General features: G+C 43.9%; 2 protein-coding genes across 2 annotated transcripts in view; both read left to right on the forward strand.

Annotated features, from left to right (window-relative positions):
- FBF1 (Fas binding factor 1) overlaps positions 1 to 7,352 on the forward strand; it is a 57,565-nt gene extending 50,213 nt beyond the window's left edge. The window contains exons 25-29 of the mRNA XM_056854208.1: positions 565 to 741; positions 2,851 to 2,988; positions 5,235 to 5,373; positions 6,243 to 6,373; positions 7,252 to 7,352. Coding sequence (XP_056710186.1) covers positions 565 to 741; positions 2,851 to 2,988; positions 5,235 to 5,373; positions 6,243 to 6,373; positions 7,252 to 7,335 — 669 coding nt within the window. The 3' untranslated portion in view covers positions 7,336 to 7,352. The remainder of the gene's footprint in view (positions 1 to 564; positions 742 to 2,850; positions 2,989 to 5,234; positions 5,374 to 6,242; positions 6,374 to 7,251) is intronic.
- A 7,312-nt stretch (positions 7,353 to 14,664) lies between these two features.
- Positions 14,665 to 25,915, forward strand: MRPL38 (mitochondrial ribosomal protein L38). The gene is made up of 9 exons (XM_056861676.1): positions 14,665 to 14,731; positions 17,289 to 17,468; positions 18,612 to 18,740; positions 18,828 to 19,036; positions 19,789 to 19,861; positions 20,679 to 20,724; positions 21,411 to 21,569; positions 22,867 to 23,003; positions 25,735 to 25,915. Exons 1-9 carry the CDS (start codon positions 14,665 to 14,667, stop codon positions 25,869 to 25,871), a joined length of 1,137 nt encoding a protein of 378 aa, XP_056717654.1. The 3' UTR covers positions 25,872 to 25,915.
- The last annotated feature ends 162 nt before the right edge of the window (positions 25,916 to 26,077 follow it).

Below are 26,077 nucleotides of genomic sequence, written 5' to 3' on the forward strand. Positions count from 1 at the left end.
CACCAAGGAATACCAGGGTTGCTGTGCAGAGGAAGGCACTGGCAAACCACCTCTGTTAGTCTCTTGCAATGAAAACCCCAAAAAGGGGTCGCCATAAATCGGCTGTGACTTGAGGGCATTTTACACACACACAATATATATTTATTTTGTGCAATATTATTTCATGAACATACTAAAACAATATGGGCTAGGGAGTCTACTTGATCCGGACAAAATGGGCATTTGCATTGTTCTGCAATAATGTTATTGAATCTCCTTTGCGTCTCGGCTGAGTCTAGAGCATTAGACCTTGCCAATAAAAAAGCTAATCTAAATTTGTTAAGGGTATCTGAAAGAAGCGAGGTGAATAAGGGAACGAGGTCTTCAGAGGATCTTTTCCAGGAGAGCCCTTGTCTCAGAGCACTTACTGAAACTTGGCTACAAAGTTTGTAATTTTTATCTTTTCTCCAAACAATACACATGTTTTACTGGTGTATGCTGTATTAATAAATCTGAATATTAAGACCCGCCTTCTATGCTTTTCAAAACAAATCAAACCTGTGTGAGGGCCGTTCCTTTTTCTAGGAGCAAGCGGACCTGAAAATTAAAGCCAGTGAACTGAACTCCAAGGAGGAGCAGCTGACTAGAGAGCGGGAGATTCTCGAGCAAGAGAAGCAGCAGCTGAGATTGGAAAAGGAAAGAGTAAATGCCGCAGCTTTGAACATCAAACAGAGGGCAGATGAAGTGGACAGTATGAGTAAGGTACGGAAGGCACACTTTGCCCTGCTTTGTGTGTTTCTGTTCGTGAACAGAAGGGTGGCAGGGGAGGAAAATAAAGGCATCTTTTATATGGGGGCCAAAGCGTAGCTTGAGTCCAGGAGATCTGGTTTCTAGAGCCAGGTCTGCCACCACGAAGGAGTGACCATCTCCCTAAATCCAGGAGTATTCTGAGACCTGCTTCACACATCATTTTTAAATGGAGAAAAGTGGGGTGCCAGTTATCAGGAAATAGTAACCTCTGCTCCCTCGAGTTACTTTGCTTGACCATTTGGAGGTGGCATTACGATCCCATCACTCCAGTCTCAGCTAAGACTTTTTATTGAGATAAAAGCATTGAATATACTTTGTTCAGTTCATTAGATTCGCTTGAATATTGCATTGATATGTGCTGTGGGAATCCTTGAAAGAGGGAGAGAGAGACAGCAAACAACGAAGGATTCAGTGCAGAAAACTTTCATAACATGTTCTTTTAAAAGGTAGTAAGTGAAAGGAGTGTGGAGCTCAGAAAAATAAGGGAGTAAACAGTAAGATGAGGACAAGGGATAAGGGTGTTCAAAGGATGACTCAGCAGGCAGTAGGGGATGCATGAGCAAAAAAATCAAAAGCATGAAAACATTTTGTGGGATAAAGAGGGAGGTCTCAGAATAAAAGGGAGGTCTCAGAAACAAGGAGATTGAGACTGGGAAGGGCAGCCATGAAGGAGCTAGAAAAGATTCTGAAGTGAAAGGATGTCTCACTGGCCACCAAGATTTAGTTAATTCATTCCTGGTATTCCCTATTACTATGTATGGGTGTGAAAGCTGGACAATGAAGGCAGCTGATAGGAAGAAAGTAGATTCCTTTGAAATGTGGTGTTGGAGGAGAGTGTTACGGATTCCGTGGACTGCCAAAACACCAAATCAGTGAGTTCTAGATCAAATCAAGCCTGAACTGAACCTAGAAGCTAAAATGACTAAACTGAGGCTATCGTATTTTGGTCACATTATGAGAAGACAAGAGTCACTGGAAAAGACAGTCATGCTAGGAAAAGCTGAGGGCAGCAGGAAAAGAGGAAGACCCAACAAGAGATGGATTGACTCTATAAAGGAAGCCACGGCCCTCAGTTTGCAAGATCTGAGCAAGGCTGTCAAAGATAGGACATTTTGGAGGACTTTGATTCATAGGGTCGCCATGAGTCGGAAGTGACTTGACAGCACTTAACACACACAGAGAGAGATACAAGGGGAAGTTAAAAGGAATATTTAGGAAGGATAACATTTGACATCCTGATTGTATGCAATTAAAACTCACGTGCCTTAGCCATGTGCCTGTGTGGGTAGGCCCAGTGTTGCATCTCACTCCAAATGGGAGCTGGGTTTGTTTCTGTACCCACCTTAAAAGCATGTGCCCAGTCTGGGCAAAGACGAACACCAGTGGCAATCAGAGATCTTGTACGAGTTTGGAAGAAGTACTGAGACTTTGAGTATGGTGAAATCAGAGAGTTTTATTGACAGGAGTAATTAACGCTCACGCAGTCACAATAGTATCAGGCATACAACAGCAGTACCAGATACTAAAAATCCCAAGCTAAGATGCAGATAGACCAAACACCTACGCACGTGCACAATGAGCACCATGTTTCACTCAAGAAGGGAGAAGCAAGAAGCATGATGAGGCAGAGCAGGAAGGATATGAAAAATATGAGGCCCATGTAGTGGTTTGCTGAATTAACAGTGGAGACAGGTAAGCAGGGGAAAGACGCTAGAAGGTAAGAGGTTTTTCAACCATTTTCTGTGCTGTTCCACCTCCCACCACATCCTTCATTTGTTCTGCGTATGCTTAGTGTTTAGGAGATTTCAGGGCTCCTGCTTTCCTCAAAGCTGCACCCTCCAGTTTATAACCCCTGACCCCCGTCCTAGATGAATGAGAGCAGGTTGCGATTTACTCAGCAGCAAGGGAAGGGCACGGCACGGGCTGAAAGCATTCGCTTCTTGGGTACCAGTCGCAAGTTCCGTAGCCGAACCCTGCAGAAGGCACTCTGGTTCCAGGGCAAAGCATTGCTGCTCTCAGCTGCCCGATCCCCTTCTGATTCTCTCTCTCTGTGCTCTGCAGCTGTCCTCGCAGAGGTATGAGGAGGGAGAACGAGCCCTCCTGGAGGCACGGAAGGTGGAGTCGGAGCACCATGCAAGGCTGCGTGCCGTGCAGCAGGAGATGGAACGACTGAGGCAGCAGGAAGAATATTTGCACCAGGTGATGCCCCAGAAGCTTTTAAGCTATTTGTCCCCGTCAGCCACAGAATCTAGATGGGCTGATCATAAAAACAACAGCTGCCATATTCTGTGGGCTCGTAGACAACAACGTTCTTAAACCTAAGGAAGGCATATAAAAAGCAGTTAACTCCATTGTCATTGGACTCTAATCTGGAGAAGCGGGTTTGATTCCCTATTCCTCCACATGAGCGGCGGATTCTAATCTGGTGAACCGGGTTGGTTTCCCCACTCCGACACATGAAGCCAGCTGGGTGACCTTAGGCTACTCACAGTTCTCTCAGAATTCTCTCAGCCCCACCTATCCCACAGGGTGTCTGTTGTGGGGAGAGGAAGGGAAGGAGATTGTAAGATGGTTTGATTCTCCTTTAAAAGGTAGCTAAAATCATTATATAAAAACCAACTCTTCTTCTTCCATTGTTATATCCACAGACAAAACGGTTCTTTAATAGTGCAGTCCGAAACCGAGTTAAACCCTTGTAAACCCATTCAATTCAATTGATTTGGTGTTACTCGGTTTAGGATTGCACTGTAAATTTTGAGATATGTTCACATGAGAGTGGAGTGGGGCACGCATGAATCAATTCTTCTTTTTTAACTTGTTCTACGTATATATAAACTTTGATAAGGACATCGCAGTTTTGCTGACCGAACCTCTGTCCCGTACCTCTGGTAGATAAAACAAGCTTTAAAAGTTGTTAGAATCACATTGCTGAATGGCAAAAGTCATGTTGGATATGAACACATTAATCTTCCTCACACTGAGTCAAACTAAGTAACTGAAGAAGTGAGCTGTGGCTCACGAAAGCTCATGCCATGACAGAAATTGTGTTAGTTTCTAAGGTGCTACTGGACTCTTGCTGTTTTTTACTGCTATTGATAGACTAACACGGCTACCCATCATAACAAAGTATTGTCTACTCTGACTGGTAGTGATTCTCCAGGGTCTGAGGCAGAGAGGCATATTTCCTAACACCTCTTACCCAAGATCCTTAAAGGGAACAGGACTGTCAACTATATCACTGTGTATAGTATACATTATCCTACTTTCACTGCATTGTTCAGTGTATCATGTTTAACATTTTATGCTTTGTTTTAGATTTTGGTAATCCTAGTCCTATTACCTTACTTATTAAATGTCTCATCCTATTAATTTCACTGACTGACACTGTGTAATCTGCCTTGAGTCTCAGTGAGAAAGGCAGACTATAAATGAAGTAAATAAGCAAACCTTGAAGTTAAAAGGGCATGGGTGACTGGGGCCAGATTGTGATTTTTTCCACAAAGGGGTACATCTGGCACATTAGGGCAATTTCCACATGGGGATTTTCCCCTGAGCAGGCAGTGGGACACCAATCTAAGCATGACTCATATGGCTTCTGTGTTTTTCCCCAATGAGATTTTTTTTAAAGTTTCCTTTAATCTGGCTCAGTGGAAAAACTGTAGGGTGGCTTTGTTTGGAATGTCTATATGGACACTGCACCAGCAGCCCACAAAGAGAGGAAGCAGAATTAAGCTCATTCATCAGAATGGTGCTGCCAGCGTGGTGTAGTGGTTAAGAGCAGTGGTTTGGAGCTGTGGAGTCTGATCTGGAGAACCGGGTTTGATTCCCCACTCCTCCATATGAGCGGCGGAGGCTAATCTGGTGAACTGGGTTGGTTTCCCCACTCCTACACACAAAGCCAACTGGGTGACCTTGGGCTAGTCACACTCTCTCAGCCCCATCTACCTCACAGGGTGTCTGTTGTGGGGAAGGGAAGGTGGTTGTAAGCCCGTTTGAGTCTGCCTTAAGTGGTAGAGAAAGTCAGCATATAAAAACCAACTCTTCTTCTTCTAAACTCCATCACCCCTTTTTTTTCCTTTTCCCAGCCAAGCTGTGCTGTAGCTACAGTGTGCCTTGGCTGGGAAAGTGGGCGGGAGGGTGAAGGAAGGGGCTGCCCCAGTACTTCTGCACCAATGTGATGGAGGTGAAAGGGGAGGGAGTGGCAGTGAAGTCAGCAAGGATGGGGGGCACAGATGGACACTGTTACTGTCCACTTCTGCTCAGCTGGCAGCTGCCCCATGTGGGCTTGCAGCTGTCCCTTGATGCACCTGACCGAAAGTGCTCATGACTCCAGCTACCACTTGTTTAAAAACTAGGTCTGTGTACCAACAAGTAAGCTCCGTATGAAACAGAGGAAGGTGCTGCATGAACACTTTCTCTTTCTTCCTCTGTCTCGATTGTATCAGGAGCGCCTAAGTTTGTCATGCCAGAGGAGGCAGCTTGAACAGCTGCGGGACAGCCTTCCAAGCAATCCACCGCTGTTCCAGACCGCACCCCAGATGCCATTACCAGGCACGCAGGCCAATGTAATATCCAATGTGCAATGTAAGTAGCTCACAGCCATTAATTATCCCTTCAGGTAGATGTTTGCTTGAAAGAATCAGAGTAAAGGTTACAAGACGCTTATTCCATCTCCCTGCGAGGGCCTTGGCGTGTCAGCGGCTTTAGTTCTCAAATGGAGTCTGGAGACAGTGACTCGCCACTCGCTAGTTACCTGGACAGATGCCATAACCTCAAGATGTGTTTGCCTGAAACCAAGCTTGTGCACAAGAGGCACGTTCAGTTTGTTGCAGAAGATCACTTTTTAAAGGTGACCAAAAGTGAGCCCACACCTGCTTGTAGGCATTGCCCCCTGTCGATTGAATGGCCAAATGGGGAATTTGAAGCTGGGTCCTTCCAGTCGTAGTCTTCCACTGAAACCGATGCATCACACTGGCTTTGAGGTGGCTAGTGGCAAGACCGAAACAGAAGCAGCACTCCAGAACTGCATCTCCGACTCTCCTGATTTCCAGTTGTGCATGGCCCCTTTGGGGAAAGGGAAGGCAGCAGGGTATAGCCCGATCTTGTCAGATCTCGGAAGCTAAGCAGGGTCAGCCCTGGTTAGTATTTGGATGGGAGACTGCCAAGGAATTCCAGGGTTGATATGCAGAGGAAGGCACTGGCAAACCACCTCCATAAGTTGGCTGTGACTTGATGACACTTTACACACACTTTACACACACACACACAGCCCCTTTGATTATTAGAGTTCTCGACTGTAGAATAACAATGTGGTGTGGAATTGGGGGTGAGGGTCTGCCCTGACAACAGTGATGTTGGTACCCCCTAAAGGCAGTGTCTCTCTATCTCCAAGTGACCTGTCTGCCTAGGAACCCCATATGATTTAACTGTCTGTAACTTTATTTTCTTCCCAGATTTGCCAATTCGTACTACTGAATTACCTAAAGTTGACCTAGGCAACTCCAGAGTCTCCCAAGATCTCCCGAGAACAGGACCACCAGACCTCTATGCCAAACTGGTGCTGCATAAGCTTACAGCTGACAGAGTGAGACTGATTTTCATTTCTCCTGAGGAGTCAGCTTAGGGGGCTAAAAAGTATTTGGCTTGGAGCTATTCCAAAATGTTTTACAAGAGATGTCTCTCCCCCGCCCCCCAGTTTCTCCATCTTTAGGTCATACCTGTTGACATTACACATTGTTCTTATGCTAGTGTCTTTTCCCACCTATCCCATTTTCTAGCACAGGACATAGCTTCACTTAGAGAGTCTAAGTGTACAGATCTAATAGAAGTAAGAGTGTAATAAGGAACCCAGTGCAGACATAACATTTCTGATACTCCAGCCCTTGTTAGGAAGCTGGGATCAACTCTTGGTTCCTCACACTTCCTTCCCTTCTCACAGATGAATTTCTCCCCTTCCTTTCATTTTCAGAGCTAACCATGGTGTAGTCTTGCATCTGCACAAGTGTTCATGGTAACCATGGTTGGTTCAAGTCAGTTTGCTAACCCACTTCTAACCATGGTTTTAAATGCTGGTTGGAAAGTAAACATGGTTAGCAATAACTGTGGTGCAAATATAACACTACACCAAAACAGGTGGGGGAGGGAAGAATTCTCGTGAAAGAGATGCTTTTAGGAGGAAAGCATGTGAGCCTATGGGGCACTGCTGGTCTTAGGAGACTGGAAACATTACACATTGCATCAGGCTTGAATCTCTATCTCGATAATGTCTTTCAAGTCACCTATTTGTATTTTGCTGTGTTTCTTCAACTTTTGCATGCTTATCTGAAGACCTGTTTTACTTACAAAGTTTTCATGAATCCTTTTGGAAAAGGAAACTCCTTGTCTCACACCTGTGAGGCCTCTGTGTCCCTCTACTAAGGAAGTCTTCATCTCCCCCATTCCCCATTCCTCCTGTTTTTACAGGACAATGATTTCTTGGAAGAGGAGCAAATCTTCTTGGAAACCCTGAAGAAAGCTTCCTACAGGACTTCGTCCCAAATAGCATGATGACAACTGATGAGCCCTGGAGACAGGACTGGTTACATTGGTTTTTCCTCTAATAAAAATATATTATGAATGTTTAAAGTAATTATTTTAGGAGGGGAATAAAGCATGTAAATAACTATCAACTCCTACATTGACTGAAATTAATTACTTGCAACACAAATACCTTTAATGGCATAATACAGTTTTAAAATACAGGGAGTGAAATCAGGTTAAAAATTGGGATGTAGTTCATTCCTTGTGGTTATAGTCTGTCTTCTGACTGAGTTCCCATTGAGTAGCAGCTATCAGCAGGAATCTAGCCATGTTTCCTGTGATCTCAGGATCCCGATCTGCTAGCAGATTATGAAGCATTTTCTTTTTGTTTGGGGCAAAGTTCGAGACTGAGGTTTTTATGAGTTTTTCTCTTGCAGTGTCATATAGGTGACAGTCCAGGAGAATGTGGACCAAGGAGTCAGGGCATCCTGCGCCACGTCGGCAGACCCTTTCAGCTTGAGGTATTTTCAGGAATCTGCCATGTAGGGTCAGGACTTAAAAAAAAGTCTGACTAGAATCTTTAGCGCTCATCATGCCCACGCAAAGGCTGGGCAAATTTTGCTACTGTGTCTCTGAATCAGTCATATGTACAGTCTCAAAGTTTACAGTGGCAACAAGTTAGTTTTCTCCTCTTCTGGAATACTGGATTACTGCTGAGTGCGGTCACAGAGGGTGATGGGGGAAACCTGAATTAAACTACCAAGGATGCTGCCTGTCAAATTAACAAAGGGCAAACCACCCTTCCATTCATCTGCAAAACCACTGACCATTGTGAACAAGCATTAATGCTAGTGAAAGAAAATAACAACTTTAAAAGAAGAAGAGTTGGTTTTTATATCCCGATTTTCTCTACCTTTAAGGAGTCTCAAAGTGGCTTACTATCGCCTTCCCTTCCTCTCCCCACAACAGACACCTTGTGAGGTAGGTGGGGATGAGAAAATTCTGAGAGAACTGTGACAAGCCCAAGGTTACCCAAAAGGCTTCATGTGGAGGAGTGGGGAATCTTCCAGTAACCTTCAGTGTCTCCTTCCATTTTCATTCGTTCTGAATAACAACCTCATGTTCTCAGCCACTGCATTGACCTTTCTTTGCACCCTGTCCTGTGGTTTGCTGTTAATGCTGAAACCCTAGTACCTTTATCTATTTAAAATATTTATATGCCACTTTTCTCCTGGATCGCAGGATTCAAAGTGGCTTACATACTTTATACTTTTTTTATTTTAAGATCGCTTTTGATTTTGATCACCCCAAATCGAAATGCATCACATTAACCCTGGAATGATTAATATAAAGTTGTAGCTGCGGGAGAAGGGATCTGCCTAGAAAACAACACAACTGCTTTTCCCCCTCAAGTGCCCTCATTAGTATAATGTTGCAGGAGCTGGACATTTAATCTCCCTAAAATGTTCTTTATTTATGCTGCCACTTAGATGGTGAGTAACAGTAATAAAAGCAAAGCTGAGCATTGTTTAGTCAGCATCAAAAGTCATAGGAATGAGCAAACCTTTTCTATGCCCCTGTAAACTTGCAATCAGTAGGGCAGGGACACAGGAGAGAAATGTGACCATTATCCCAAGGTAACACATGGGACTAGTGTGCGCTTAGCCAGAGTTGCTTCAGTCACAAAGCACAATCATCGCTCCAGTTTAGTGAGGAAAAAAATGATCAGCAAGTACATCTGAACAAGGTCAGAGGGGAAGCCACTCCTTTAAAAGTGCCATGTAGCCTCCAGGAGGCTTTTTAATACCCTGATCACTAATGAATTTAAAGCCAGTGCTTTGGACCCTACAAGAGCCAGCATGGTGTAGTGGTTAAGAGCAGTGGATTCTGATCTGGAGAACCAGGTTTGATTTCCCACTCCTCCAAATGAGTGACAGATGCTAATCTGGTGAACCGGGTTGGGCTAGTCACAGTTCTCTCTGAACTCTCAGCCCCACCTACCTCCTAAGGTGCCTATTGTTTGTGTGTGTTGTGGGGGGGGGGTGAAGCAAGGCAATTGTAAGCCACTCCTTTTGGTAAAGAAAAGTGGATTATAAAAACCAACTCTTCTTCTAAAGGAGTAGTGTCTGAAAGCTTGTAAAAAAGCAAATTTGAAAAAGGAAGTGTGTGTGTGTGCGCGTTAAAGGTTAGGCTAGCTGACAACCATGCAATCTAGTTTGACACAGTATTTTGTTCTCATGGAATGCAGGAGAATTCAGTCGTGGCTAACCAATTCTGTCATGCATCTATCAGCTGGCCATCTAAGAAAGGGCACAGAGATCTAAGCCATCTCAGAGGCTAAATCACTACAAATTTCAAAGATAACTAGAATGCAGGAACTTCTATGATCAAATATTGCTTGCAGGTAAACAAGCTAGGTAGAAGTGGTTACTTAGCTGGATTATCTATGTGGAAAATTAAGACCTTTCTGATTTCACGCAACTCTTCAGAAGCAACTGATGGCTCATGAAACAAAACTAGAGGCGTTTGTTAATCCACTCACTACCAAACTTGCACCTTAAACAAGCATGGGTTTATTGAAAACAGAAGCACTTGAAGAATTTCTTTGTTCTCTTAACAAATCACTTGCTTACATCTACAGAGATGGGGGGTTACCGCACTTTGTATTCCCAGCGATGTATTAAAGAGTTTGAAAACGTTATAAAAACATCGCTTTAAAAGGGTTTTTGGATACCATGGCTTATAAATGGTTGGAAGACGTCTTCACAGCTAAAGGGGGCAAACAAAGTGCGAACAGTATTTTTTATAACGTTTTCAAACTCTGAATACATCAGTGGGAATACAAGTGCGGTAACCCCCATGGTTTCATTGTGACTTTTCCTGCTCGCTACTCAAAATTAAAACATTGTAGAGTTCAGAACATGAAATGCACTCCAAAAATTCTGAATGGAATAAGACTGTATTCCTTAGCAAAGGCAGGGACAGATAATTACACTGTCATGCCAACTGAATATTGTTGGCCATAACATTTAAATCAGTTGTAACCCAGTCTGTCAAGAATAAGCAATTGTTGATTTAATAATAATATAAACCAAAGATCTGCCAATATTTTCTTTAATTGTAAAAAATTGAGGGCGGGGGTAGGTAGGAACTGCTGCACTGGAGGTTAAATCGTTTTGTGATGTTCACATGGTGCTTAGCATTTTTGGAGTATTCCAAGCACATATCTCAGTAATCCTTACCACAACCATGTAGTGCTGATAGGGAGGGGAACTAAGAAATACTGGCTCACCTAAGGCCAGTCAGCTCATGGCTGATATTCTGGTCACGTTACACAAGCTTCATTTACACATCGTCCTGATTGTTTACATGTTGTCCATTCTGAGAGCCAGTGTGGTGTAGTGGTTAAGAGCAGAGGACTCTCATCTGGAGAACCAGGTTCGATTCTCCACTCCTCCACATGAAGCCTGCTGGGTGACCTTGGGCTCGTCACAGTTCTCTCAGAACACTCTCAGACCCACCTACCTCACAAGGTGTGTTGTGGGAGGGGGTAGGGAAGGTGATTGTAAGTCTACCTGGCTTTGAACATTCAGACTTGGTGGGGGGGAGAGAATATGCATAACAACTTGACACAATAAGCAGTCTGTTATAAACAAACCCCACTTTCACATACCACAGACCGTTCTGGATTCATTCCTCATTTAACACTGGCCTCTGGTGGTTACGGCCGGCTAGTACATCATTCCCTCTACAACTAATAGTGAAGTGCTTGGCTTGTGTGCAAAATCAGGTTACCAGCAGGCAAGGTAGAGATTTACACATACTCAGGTGACTCCTTTAGTTTGTAGAAAAGTATGCTTTTGTAAGTTTTAAAAACATTACTGATAAAGAAGGCATGAACCAGCTCCATGAGACACGGTGTGTTGAGAGCATTTAGAAGGAAGAGCATGAAGGAATTGGGCTACTCAAGGTCCCCAAAGAAATTATTGTATCCTGGAGGAGATGATGGAGACATTACAAATTGTCTAAATTGCACATGATACCTCACAGACCCCCAGCTTGTTACCTCCCATATTAAACTATGGTTAAGTGCCTATCAAAAAGCCCTGCATGAGGAGGGCTAAGCACATTCATTGCCCTCACAATATGAAGAATCAGTAAAAATGGGGGCTGGGGAAGAGAAAGATGGGGAAATTGGCATGCTCAAGCCCCCTAAAGGTAAAGGTCCCCTGTGCAAGCACCGGGTCATTCCTGACCCATGGGGTGACGTCACATCTCGACGTTTACTAGGCAGACTTTGTTTACGGGGTGGTTTGCAGTGCCTTCTCCAGTCATCTCCCCTTTACCCCCAGCAAGCTGGGTACTCATTTTACTAGCCTCGGAAGGATGGAAGGCTGAGTCAACCTTGAGCCGGCTACCTGAAACCAACTTCTGTCACACTCGAACTCAGGTCGTGAGCAGAGCTTGGACTGCAGTAGTGCAGCTTACCACTCTGCATCACGGGGCTCCTTCAAGCCCCCTAAGAAAGTATAATATCTTGGAGGAGACTTGAGTTAGGAGTGTTGTTTATATCAATTCAATAACCTTTAATAGGCATAGTACAAAAGACAACTCATACAGATTCTCTTGTTTATATCCAAATGTTTACACTCAACCAAACCCAACCACCACCATCACTTTAGGCTCCCAACTTGTTAATGCAGATTTTCTGTGAATTTGTCCTTGGGATCAAAGCAGCAGAATCTATGGGCACTCACAAAACATGGTATCACATGCACCTGATTACAGCAAAAAAAAAACATAAATCACAATAATTGTATGGTGCTACAAATGTATGGTGCTACAAAATGGTGCTACATAGCCTTTATCCTTATAAGGTGAGCAGCGTTCTATTGTTTTCCCATCTTTTCCATCATTCTCCCTCCCTCGTTCTAATTATTCTCTGGTCCTGGACATTCAGGATTTGCTCTGCAGCACAGTGGTAGAGTTTGTGCTTGGCATGCAAAAGGTCCCAGGTTCAATCCCCAGCATCTCCAGTTAAAGGGACTAGGCAAGTAGGTAATGTGAAAGACTCTGTCTGAGACCCTGGACAGCCGCTGCTGGTATGAGTAGACAATAGTGACTTTGATGGACCAAGGGTCTGAATCCGTATAAGGCAGCTTCATGTGTTCAAGAACCTAGGAATCTTAGGATGCCCCTTGCTCTCTCTCACATTGTATCTAGTCCCTCACTACCTCCCACCAACATATCTTCATATTCCCAGAATTCATCATCTGCTCTCGCCTGAGATTCTGACAATATCTGTTCATAAGCAGTGTCATCCTAAGCATAGTTGTGTGTGTATAAAGTGCCTTCAAGTCACAGCCGACTTATGGCGACCCCTTTTGGGGTTTTCATGGCAAGAGACTAACAGAGGTGGTTTGCCGTTGCCTTCCTCTGCACAGCAACCCTGGCATTCCTTGGTGGTCTCCCATCCAAATACTAACCAGGGCTGACCCTGCTTAGCTTCTGAGATCTGACAAGATCAGGCTCACCTGGGCCATCCAGGTCAGGGCAAGCATAGTTACACCCTTCTAAATCCATAGACATCAATGGTTTTAGAAGGGCATATCTCTGCTTAGGGTGGTCTTTCACACCATCAATATCAACGCTTGGTTTTTTCTTTAGCCTCTTCCTGGTTTTTTTTTTTTTTTTTTGCCATCAAGTTGCAGCCAGCTTATGGCAACCCCATAGAGTTTTCAAGGCAAGAAACATTCAGAGGTGGTTTGCCATTGCCTGCCTCTGTGTAGCGACCCTGGTATTCCTTGGTGGTCTCCCATCCAAATACTGACCAGGGCTGATCTTGTTTACCTTCCAAGATCTAACGAGATCAGGCTAGCCTGGGCTACCCAGGTCAGGGCCTTTCTATTCTCACACACCCATCACTTTGTGCCTCTTCCTTATTCTACATCCCCCCCACCCCCGGTGTTCCCATTCCACTTAAACGTGTTCGTTTTCAAACCCTTCACCTTCTTTCTTTCCTCACTCACTCCTCTAGAACGAACCTTGCAACAATTACAATTTATTCCTATCCTTCCCGTCTTTGCTGCTCTGTGTTCCTGAGATTTTACTTTCCTATCACAAACTGACCCCTTCCACAAACGCTAAGAATGAATCTGCATCTGCTGCTTAAAACGCTTTCCAGTCCTTCTTCCGTTCTCGAAGTACACAGGTAAGAAAGAGGCAGTTCTACGTAAGGACCATTATGGCATCCCTTTCCGAGCCCTCGCGTCATTGCACCATTGAGGTCTCTATTTCGTAACTTGTTGTTACTCTGTGGAGGCTACCACACTTTGTATTCCCAGCGATGTATTAAGAGTTTGAAAACGTTATAAAAAACCATCGCTTTAAAAGGGTTTTTTGGATACCACAGCTTATAAATGGTTGGAAGACGCCTTCACGCGAAAGGGGCCAAACAAAGTGCGAACGGTATTTTTTATAACGTTTTCAAACTCTTAATACATCGGTGGGAATACAAGTGCGGTCATCCCCGCTGGTTAAGCGCCGTCAAGTCGCTTCCGACTCATGGCGACCCTATGCATGAAATGGGCAAGAGTCCAGTAGCGCCTTAAAGACTGACACAAATATTTTCTGGCAGGGTGTGTGAGCTTTCGTGAGCCACAGCTCACTTCTTCAGATACAGCTAGAATGTGAATCCATCTGTCTTTAAGTAGAGGAGAGTGAATTCAGGCCAGCGTTAGTATGTAAATGTTAACAGGACGTCAATGTGACTAGCAGACGTGCTGGGGTTAGATGTGGTCTGCAGAAGAGTCTGTGATGTCCAGGGGAGAGATGGGTGTGGAGAAATCAGCATTGGCCATGAGCCATGGATGCAAGGGCTTCATTCAGCCCAAGTAAAGGCATGGACTTTAGCTTGAACATCAACTGTAATTCAGCAGTTTCTCTTTCCAATCTCCCTTTGAAATTCCTTTGTAAGAGAACTGCTACTCTTAAACCTGCAACAGAATGTCCCGGAAACAGAATGTCCTATGCATGAAAGTCCTCCAAAATGTGTCTTGAAACTGTGTTTCCACAGCCTTGCTCAGATCTTGCCAACTGAAGGCCGTGGCTTCCTTTGCTGTTACTCTCTCTCTTTCTGCCGAAACGCACACGAGCTTTCAGCTGGACGCGGATGCTTTTTTCGTAATGCTCTTGATCTACGATTTTAAAAAAAAACACCTTTTTTCCGTACTTTGGCTCCGTTTTGGCGATTTCAATCAGGCAGGGAAGTAGGCCCGCCCGTCTCCTGATGACGTCAACGCGCGTCGCCGTTGACGGGGGCTTTCCGCGGGGGGGGGGGAGACGGAAGCCGGGAAGATGGCGGCGCCCATGCTGAGGGTTGTGCTGCGTGGAATACGGAGCTGCCGAACGCTTAGCACTACTGGTGAGTCATGGGACCGCCTGAAGGTCTTCAGCACGAAGCTTTCGACTATCCTATGGTATCTGAAGAAGTGAGCTGTGGCTCACGAAAGCTCCTACACCCTGCCAGAAAATATTTGTGTTAGTCTTTAAGGTGCTCCTGGACTCTGGCCCTTTTCTGCTACTATTCTAAGCAGTTCGCCGAATCGCTCCGTAGGTGGTGCTGACCTGGTTTCTCGTGGCCATCGTTTAGGACCGCTAATTTGCAAAATCGGTCACGGGGCTTGCTTCTAATGTGGGACTTCTTTACTCCCGTGCTCGGGGCCCGTGAATGGCACGGCCTCTGCTTGGCGGTTGATGCAGTAAACCGTGACTCTTGCCCCAATTCCTTAGCACACGGAGATATCCTGCCCAGCAACAAGCTATTCCCTGGCTGTTCTAATACATTTCAATACATTTTACAGAAAGGGAAAGAGATTATTGCAAATTGCTAAATCGGTGGATCTTCCATAGTCAGGGGAAGTCTACCCTGCTGTCTCACAGTAAATGGTTTTAATAATACCAAAGTTCTATTATGCCTTTGGAGATAGTCTTGAGTTCAGCTGCTGCTGAGTCAATCCTCTGGGAAGTCCTTGGCTCGTATCTCAGCCACAGTTTACTAATCTTGCCCTGACCTGGATGGCTCAGGCTAGCCTGATCTCATCAGATCTCAGAAGCTAAGCAGGGTCAGCCCTGGTTAGTATTTGGATGGGAGACCACCAAGGAAGGCCAGGGTTGCTGTGCAGAGGAAGGCACTGGCAAACCACCTCTGTTAGTCTCTTGCCATGAAAACCCCAAAAAGGGGTCGCCATAAGTCGGCTGCGACTTGACGGCACTTTACACACACACACACTGGGATAATGATCTTGGCTTGATTTGCAGGGCTGTTGTAAATTTAACTGAGATAATTATATAAAATACTGTCAGCACTTGCAATGTGTATACAGGCATATTTCGTTTTATTGTGCTTTGCAGATATTGCATTTTTAAGCAAGTCTGTAGGCACAAATTTTTCCAACAGTATATGCTCACTTTGTGTCTCTGTGTCATATTTTGGTAATTCTTGCAATATTTCAAACTTCATTATTATTGCAGTACAATTTTGTTAGACATAATGATATTGTACACTTAATAGACTACAGTATAGTGTAAACATAACTTTTTTATGCACTGGGAAACCAAAATAGTCAAATGACTCGCTTTGTTGAAATATTTGCTTTATTGCAGTGGTTTGGCACTGAACCCTCAGTATTGCCAAGATATGCTTGAATTTATTTATGCGTAGTTTGCCTTTCTCACTGAAGCTAGGTGTTATTGTTATCCTTCTACTTTTGGGTCCACATGATTTCGTCTGCATCACATATGAAAGCCACAAGAAGTTTGTTTTATACCACTGTGATGTATAAACTTATGTAAGTGATATAAGACTAATAGGGATAGCAAGACACTGCAGGGACTGGGAGATATTAAAATGATCCATCCCCAGAACCAGATGGATCTAAAATTGCTTTGGGATGTCTCTAGGGAATTTTCCTGTGGATGTGGCTTATGCTTTTGTCGATGCCCTGGTTGACCTCTGGAAGGAAGAAATGACCTGGGCAGGTGGCACAATCTCTCCCAGGTGCCTTCTCTTAACAGTGAGGGTCCAGATAGCCTGTTGGTTTGCTGTGGGAAGTGAAAAGATAAAGGAGATGGCTAGAGCAGCAGTAGAGGAAGCCTTGAGATGGATCTGATAAGACATGGACAAAAGCTCATTTACAGCATACTCCGTGACAGTGATGGCAGCAAAGAAACAATAATTTTCTGCCACCATTGCACCTGCACTGTGTAGCCCAGCGGAGCAGTTCCGAGTGGTCAGAGGCCTGTTGGGTTCTGGCCTGCAGGAGGAGGTGGACTGTTCAGTGCCCCCCCCCCCCCGTGACTGTTTTGCTCAGCACTTTGCAGATAAAATCTCTCTGCCACTTAAAGAGGAATCAAACCGGTATACAATCACCTCTCCTCCCCCCAACAGACACCCTGTGAGGTAGGCGGGGCTGAGAGAGCATGACTAGCCCAAGGTCACCCAACTGGCTTCATGTGTAGGAGTGGGGAAACAAACCTGGTTCCCCAGAATAGCATCCGCTGCTCATGTGGAGGAGTAGAGAATCAAACCCGGTTCTCCAGATTAGAGTCCACCGCTCCAAACCACTACACCAGTAGTGTTAAAAATTCACATACACCCCTTACCCAAGGTATGAAATAACTTTCCCATCACCATCCTGTCCATGTCTGCTGTGGCTTTACCATTGTCTCTTTTGTTCTTGTTATTACTTCCACTTATGATTGTTTGAATGTGGTGGGGCTGAATGGGAACCCAGCAATATTGTGTGTGTGTTAAGTGCCGTCAAGTCGCTTCCGACTCATGGCGACCCTATGAATGAAAGTCCTCCAAAATGTCCTATCTTTGACAGCCTTGCTCAGATCTTGCAAATTGAAGGCTGTGGCTTCATTTCAGCAATATTAGGCAGTTATATTTGTGAAATATATATATGTGTTGTTTTTAGCTGTCCTGTGCAAACGGGGGGTACCTCTGGGGCCAATGCCCAATGAAGATATAGATGTCAGCAACTTGGAGGCACTGGAAAAGTACCGCACCTTTACTCGCTACTTCAAAGTGGCAGAAAAAGAAAGAAAGAAACTTCATTGGTGGCCAACCTACAAGAAACACGTTACTCCAAAGCAAGGTAATCAGCTGGAGGGGCACATGTGGCTTTGCATTTTACTGGTGAAGAGATAATGGCTTCTCTCTCTCCCCAGAACTACCCCCTGAAAGAGAACAGAGAACACCAGAGAGCCATGACCATGCATGCATGCCTCCGTCAGAATTTAGCCCAAGAATGAAGCGAGCCATGCATTTGCTAAGTAATCATCATCCAAAGGATTTTCTTTTTAAAGTGAAATTACCTTAAAATCCCCCAAGCTCTCTTATTTCAGATAATCTTATAATGAAGGCTGTACCTATCCTTGAGATTTGCACTACTAGCATCTTTCACATGCTTCAAGTACCCAAATACAAGGAATTTTCTCAAACACCCCCACCACTTTTTTGTCTGGACTGCAGTATAATAAAGCTTTGCAGGTGGACGTTTCCATCTAATAACAGAGTTTAATTTGAACCAAGATTTACTATGGTTGGCTTCAGCCCCAGTACTTTGTAATGTCAAGTTTCAGAACAGAGGGTGTTCTGAGCATTGTACAAAATGTACCTCATCACTGAGTAGCCAGAAAAAGGAAGCTAAAGACCCTGAGTAAAGTTTCCAGTCTTTGCTGTCCTCTTCCCCTCACTACCTAGAATGTATTATTGACATCTTCACAAACAATCTTATGTCTACTTGGGAGGAAGCCTCATTGAGTGCAGTGGGACATACGCCATATAAACATGCATAGGATTGGATCACATGAGCTAATCAGTTACTTCCTTTGCTAACCTCAGTGGGGCAGGAATAAAGCTATGTGTGGATAACCCACCTATTGTAATTGGGCTTAAAAGAATAAAATGCTGTCCTTGCTGTTAGGAAGGGAAAACAAGGATTCTGGAGTGGTGGACCAAAAGCTGATGTTACTGAGTCCCTGCAGCTCTTTGTTTGTTTAACTGGGTTATGTACAGATTTGATCTCCTTGGGAATCGGGCGGGTTCACGTAGGGTCAGTGTGAGGTTGCTCTGTCAGGCAGGGGGTTATTTGCAAGTTGCAAAATGTTGGATCTGTTCAGCCTCCTGGACTTTCATAGTTGGATCTTCCTGGACTTTCATAGTTGGATCTTCAGCACAGCTGTAGGCAGAGAGAAAGAAATGTGGGGTTTATTTTGTACACTTTTTTCCCCTCTAGATGAAAAGATAGACATTGGCCTACCTTATCCTCGTACACGATGGGCAAAAATACTTAAAGAGAGAAAAGCTATCAGGAGACAGAATATGACCAATGTGGAATTGGAAAGAGCATCCCGTCTCAGGACACGTACGTTTCCTTGATCCGTCTACATCTGTTTGGTGTTTGTAAAAGCTTAGCCGGTCAGTATTTGAAGTACTCTGTTTCTACCTGCAGTGTTGATTCCACTGGATGATGTCAAAGCTGAGTGGGAGAGAACTGGGGGCCCATACCATAAGCAGCGCATAGCAGAATACTATGGACTGTACCAAGACTTGTTTGATCATGCCACGTTCGTTCCCAGAGTTCTTCTAAGGGTGGAATATGACCACAATGAGGAATATGTTATGCCAGTTTATCATGGGAATGTGGTGACCCCCACAGAGGTATTGAACTAAGCATACAGAGTTTCAAAGGAAACATAGACTCTGGGCATGTTAAGTATGAACAGATCTATTAATAGTTTTAAGCAAAATAGGTTCTACTTTTTCAGTCTTGTTTGAGCTTTCCGAAAACTTTATTTTTGCTCATCCAAGATTCATGAAATGAATTCTACATTCTGTTTGAGAGATGCACTTGTAAGATTAATCAGACCACGTTCACTGAACTCAACACAAACTTAATAGGAGCAGCAAAAAGTATATTTTTGTGACAACAGCCTTCAGTATCTTGTTTCTATAAATGTTATTTGCCTTCTTTCTTCATGTCGAATTGGTGCAATCAAAGCAGATGCTTCAGCTCCTTGTCTCTCAGTCATGCCTGCTGTTGTTGTACTAACATACATAGCCTGCCATTTCTCCTTCTTCCTTCTGGAAGAGGATATGGTGTGCCATACTGACAAGACACCTCTGAAATGACTTCATTCTGCTATCACGTCTCTTTAAACTCTGCTTTCATGTCTGTCTCTTGGGGATTTATGTTACGTCAAAAAGTCCATCTTGAGTTATTATGCTTCATCAAATTGTTGATGTTAAGGTATATTTGATTCTGTGATCTATGCTATAAAGAGCAAGTTATGTGAATGGCTTGATGTTGTCGGGACTGAGGAGTGGTTTGCAAGCAGGAGACCAAATGAAACTAAGACCCCTTACCCTCAGAATCTTAGACTATTTGTTTGTGTGTTTGTTGGTACGTTCAGGCTCTTAACCCTCCCAGAGTCATATTTGAAGCAGAGGAAGGATCCTTATGGACTCTGCTTCTCACTAACTTAGGTGAGTACAAATTCTTTTAAAGAGATTTTCTTAGCAGGTTCTATAGACTTAGCAATAAAATACCCTGTTGATATTCTATGGGGCTGCTAGTTAAAACATGGATTCTGTATTTACTGTAAACTGCTGAAGTTGGGTTAGCAATTAACATAGCAGTGCTTATGGTTGTTATTATTAGTAGTATAGCATGATTTAATCATGGCCTTTAAATCCCCAATGTGGCAGGAGATGGATCTGTTAGGTGTAGAACAGGGGTGTCAAACTCAGTTGTTACGAGGGCTGGATATGACATAACAGTCACTTGGTCGGGCTAGGCTATGCCTCGCCAGGCCAGATTGAGAGTGGAGAGTGGCTGGCTCACGGGCTGGATAAGAGCTCTCAAGAGGCTGGATCTGGCCCTCGGGCCTTATGTTTGACACCCCTGGTGTAGAAGGTTGAATTGGTTTTGTGGGGAGTGGTCCTTTTGACTCTGCAGCACAGTCCTGTTCACACAGTTGGCCACTGTGTGAGCAGACTGCTGGACTTGATGGGCCTTGGTCTGATCCAGCATTGCCTTTCTTATGTTCTTATCCTTGGGGTCCTTTTACTGTGAGGAAAATGTTACTTATCAACAGTAGCACCACCGCCATAACAGGATTAAGTCAAGATGAAAGCATATTACGGTAATATAACTGATGGAAAAGCAAGGACGGGGAGCTCTGTCTTTAAAGCTGGGGGAGAATAATCTGTACAGCAAGAGGATTTAAAAAAAAAACATGGAAGAGCTACATAATTAGAAATGTCATTGAATTTAGTGGCTGTGTGTGTGTTCTGCATGCAGATGGGCACCTGCGTGACACCAATATGGAGTATGTTCACTGGCTGGTGTGAGTATCGACTGTTCATCCATCACATTGTTTAGCATCTGTTTAGTATATTGACCAACCTGAAATTGAATTACTGTTCAGCTGCCAGTATGGAGTCATGCAGAAAGTCAAGCTTGGATCCTAAATAACTAGAGTAGAATCGTGCTAGGCGAAGACAGCTTCGCCACCCCCCACTGCAGCCTCTTGTGCCCCCCCCCCAATTGTAGCTCTGTGTGTCAGAGGGAAAAGGAGTCAACGGAACTGGGCTTACTTTTCTCCACCATTGGAAATGCCACCCCCTTGAGGGTACTGCTGTTAACACTGACAGAATGGCAACTTAGGATCCAAAGTTTTTATCATCTCCCTCTTAATTTTAATATTAGGATGTCCCTGGATTTCTTTACAATGTTCAATATTATATAACTGTCTATGGGTCTCTTGAATGCAATCGTCTCTATCCCAAATCACCACTGGCAGACCACTGAACTGCTATTATTTTTATTTGCAGGGAGGTTTTTTTATGGGGGGGGAGCATTAGGAATGTGCCCCTCCCTCCTCTCTTCAATCTGATGTGGTACAACCAATTCTGCCCCTTCCTTCTGCTGCATGTGTAGACCAGGCCTTAAGAAACGTATTGTGGCATAAGCTTTTTATGCACCAGAGTCCATTGACAAAGCTGTTTATGAATTATATTGTACTATTAACAGGACAAACATTCCAGGCAACAAAATAGAGGCAGGCAAAGAAGCTTGCCATTACTTCCCACCATTTCCTGCCAGAGGAACAGGATACCACCGTTACGTCTTCCTTCTCTTCAAGCAGACTCAGCCAATTGATTTCACTGATGATATGCGACCAACGCCATGGTAACTCTTCCGATTTTGCATAATTGCTGTGAACACATCTGGTGCTTCTGTCTCCTTGTTTAAAGTAGCGCTGTCAACAGTCCAAGATATTCTGACGCTTTTTTGAAGTAAAACGTTCAGATAAATAACAATACAGGAAGAAACGAAAACATGCCTGATTTGAAAGAAAAAAGAAGTAATATGTAAGCTGATGTTGAAACTTCATATATGTTCAATATGTCTCTAGAAACATCACACACTGTAAATAATAATCCCTGGGCTGATACAGAAACTAGTATACAGGCTGCCTGTGTGTGTGATTTGAGGTACTGCCTTACAAACCCTTATCTCCTGTAAAAATAACTCGCACAGATAATTCCTTTGCTACGTCATTGTTGTGCCAGTACTACCTGATTGCTTCCATTCAAGGCCTACACAAATTGCTCTTTCTTCTTCTAACTATCCCCAGAATGTTGAGTTCTTAATAACATGCTGAGAAATAATAGTACAGACATGAGGGAGGAGAGGCAACAAGTTGATTAAGTAGCTCTCATGTTAACCATGGGTTAATCCTTGTGCGTCTGTGGTTCCTCTCCTCCCTCATGCCTTCTTGGAGCTGAAGTTTATTTTACGTGACAAGTAGCTCTGTTTTGTTCGTATGGGAAGAGCTCCTTCCTCAAGCAATCCTTACAGACAGGAATAGCTACAGGTGCTTAAAGCAATCTCTGCACTCGGTTGAAGGAGGTAGTTGTATCAGAATCATATTCTGCTGAGCAGTTTTATTTTAGAGGAAAGGTGGTTTCTGCCTGTATTCCTTGCTCTTTCCACTGTTATCTCTAGCAACTAATTATTCCTATTTTTCTGGAAGGGGAGAAGCAAGGGAATTAGCTGCCAGGGATAATAACAGAAGGAGCAAGAAACACAGCCAGCCAACACCTTTGTTCTGGTGAAGTACAGTCTAATACAATGCCCTTCTTGCAAGGGTAAGAAAACTGGATGAAAACTGGCTAAATTATTGGCCTTTTTCCCCAGAAGAGTGAAGGGTTTTTTGAGATGGCTGAGAATTCTCAAATTAGATTTCAATTTCCTAAGGCTTCTTTGGGAATTTTGAGGTTGTTTATCCTTTCTCTGATATGAGATATTTACTACTGCAAGCATAAGAGAGCAATCGTGCTCATGTGCCTCATTGTGAATCTGTTTTTCCATTGAAGAAAACTGGTGATGACTTGAGCAGAGGGCGGTCGTGGTAGCTAGAGCAGACAACAGCAGAGCTCCTTTGCGTATGTTATTCTCTCTAATTTTTTGTCTGTCTTCTCAGTCACAACCTCAAGATGAGAACCTTCAGGACATTTGATTTCTACAAGAAGAATCAGAGTGACCTGACACCAGCAGGGCTGGCATTTTTCCAGTGTCAGTGGGACGATTCTGTCACATACATTTTTCATCAGCTTCTTAGTAAGTGTAAGGCCACACACAGGGGGAATCTTGAATCTCAAGTTAACTCCGTGAATAGAAAATGCAAAATTCTACAGTTGGACTAAATTTCAGTGAATATGCAAGTGTGTAAAATGTATTGGGCCCTGACCTGGATGGCCCAGGCTAGCCTGATCTCATCAGATCTCAGAAGCTAAGCAGGGTCAGCCCTGGTTAGTATTTGGATGGGAGACCACCAAGGAATACCAGGGTTGCTGTGCAGAGGAAGGCACTGGCAAACCACCTCTGTTAGTCTCTTGCCATGAAAACCCCAAAAAGGGGTCGCCATAAGTCGGCTGCGACTTGACGACACTTTACACACACACAAAATGTTTAAACCTGAAGTGAACAGTCTGTCTCCTGTTCTCCCCACGGCCCCGGCTGCCCAAATCTGTTTTCCTGTGAGGAGAAGACAATGTTGGGAAGAGACTAATTAAACCTGAAGAAGCATGAGGGATAGGGACAATGGGATGCTTGTGTCAATATCTCTATGCTTCAAAGGTTTGCCGAGAGCTGGCACTTAAACAGTGTGATGAAAGAGCAGCATGCAGATAGCACAGCATTGAACTGAAAGGGAGAGCCCTGTTTTGTACAGGAGGGGTGCTTTGTGAGGGCTGTGGGAAATGTTCCATTGGCTAAGATCATCCCATGTAATCTGTGCAGGATATATTGTATTCCCTCTGAATTGTCTTTTCTTGCCCTATTATTGGCAAATACCTTATTGAACACATGAAGATGCCTTATACTGAATTGGACCCTTGGTCCATCAAAGTCAGTATTGTCTACTCAGACCTGCAGCGGCTCTCCAGGGTCTCAGGTATTCACATCACCTACTTGCTTAGTCCCTTTAACTGGAGATGCTGGGGATTGCATGCCAAGCAGATGCTCTACCCCTGAGCCACAGCCCCTCCTCTATGGTTACATAGCATAATGTAGGTATCTTATTCAATGAGGTATCTCCCCTCATTGGCCAGAATCTCTAAAGGGGAATAAACAGAGGAGAAAAATGGCACCAGAGGAATGGGAACAGTGGCTGCAAACAACTGCGGGGGGGAAATACAGAAAAGGCTAGGATTAAGGAATGGGGAGGGGCATGTGGAACTCACTGCCTTTTAAAGCAAAAACCAACAGAACACTTAGCTAACCTCTGGGGGGGTCTGGAGACCAAGTCCTATGAGGAAAGGTTGAAGGAGCTGGGTATGTTTAGCCTGAAGAGGAGAAGGCTGAGAGGAGATATGATAACCATCTTCAAGTACTTGAAGGGCTGTCATATAGAGGAGGGTGCCGAGTTGTTTTCTGTTGCCCCAGAAGGTCAGACCAGAACCAATGGGTTGAAATTAAATCAAAAGAGTTTCTGTCTAGACATTCAGAATATTTTTCTAACTGTTGTAGTGGCTCCTCAGTGGAACAGGCTTCCTCGGGAGGTGGTGAGCGCTCCTTCTCTGCAGGTTTTTAAGAAGAGGTTGGATAGTCATCTGTCAGCAATGCTGATTCTATAACCTTAAGCAGATGATGAGAGGAAAGGCATCTTGGCCATCTTCTGGACATGGAGTTGGGGGGTCACTGGGGAGGTAGTTGTGAGTTTCCTGCATTGTACAGGGGGTTGGACTAGATGACCCTGGTGGTCCCTTCCAACTCTGTGATTCTATGATAACCTCTCATGTGAGCTGGAGCCTCCATACAAATAGCTCTTTGTTTTCCCACACACACATCTGCTTGGTGAATGGGGATACCACCTTCCCCATGTAACTTCAGCAGCAGCTCATGGTGCATGCAGACCTAAATATCTCTGTGTGTTAGGTTTTCAGTTGTATCTATATGAATTTGAAACTTTTTTAAAAGCCAGAGATTCTACAAGATAAGATTTTATATTCAATATAAGATTTTATATTGAAGCCATATTTTGTAACTGGTACAGTTTCAGAGAGCTATAACTTAACGCATAGACCTGTGAGCAGAGTAGTTTAGCCCAGAAGTTCCTGGGAAGTTCATCTGAGGCTGCAGGGGCAAGGTAGGTAGAGACCCAGAAGAGGTAGATGTAAAATAAATCTGGCCATCAATCAGCATCTGTCTGTACACAGCAGCTTCTATTTATCAGACAGGGTTCATTCTGTTCTGAACAGGCATCTGGAACAAAGAGAAATTGTGAAGAGGGGGAAGACAAGATAAGCTATCTATGCTGTTAGTGGGCCACTTATTATGTTGTGGTATCTTTTGAAATTTAGGGTGCTTAAGGCATGTGCTTACTATGTTTCTAAATTTGCAAGATTAGCTAACATGCTGTCCTTCTCTTGCAATTAAGTACAGTTGTGGATTTCTAAAGTCAGTCTCTTTAAATTAGACAAACAAAATACAGGTTGTCAGTTCACCAGGTAAAGTTCCAACATAAATGTGTGCTTACAGAAAATTCAACAATTCAAATTATGGATAAGTAAAACAAATCCAAGTTACAAGTTGATATTCAAAATATAGTTATCCAACAATATAGTTATATTCAAAATATAGTTATCCGACTTCTGTAAGCACCTGTTTATGTTGGAACTTTACCTGGTGAATTGACAACCTGTATTTTGTTTCTCTAATTTAAAGAGATTGACTTTAGAAATCCACAATTGTTCTTAATAGTATTTTTGATAAGTGGTACTACTGTATTCTTTTGCATTTGATATTTTTAGTACCTTCATTCCCCCTTGGATTTATCCTTCTCTTGCAGACATGAAGGAGCCAGTGTTTGACTTTGTGCGGCCCCCTGTGTATCATCCCCCACAGAAGAAATTTCCACACCTCCAGCCTCTGAGGTACCTGGACAGGTACAGGGACAGCGATGAACCAACCTATGGCATTTACTGAGAGGTCTGGCACTCGGCTTTGCAAAGGGCCTCTGACAGAGGAGTCACAATGCAATCAAGAATCCTGAGGGACAGTTCATGTGTCTGACTGGGGAATGGCAGTGCGTGGATCACAGCAGGCTTTGGTTCAGATCACCACTTCTTATTCATCACTTGGAAGAGAGGCAGCTTACGTCCACTCTTGAATATATCGGAAAGTTTGTCCAA

The sequence above is a fragment of the Euleptes europaea genome, chromosome 1 (genome assembly GCF_029931775.1).
Source record: "Euleptes europaea isolate rEulEur1 chromosome 1, rEulEur1.hap1, whole genome shotgun sequence".
NCBI classification, from domain to species: domain Eukaryota; kingdom Metazoa; phylum Chordata; class Lepidosauria; order Squamata; family Sphaerodactylidae; genus Euleptes; species Euleptes europaea.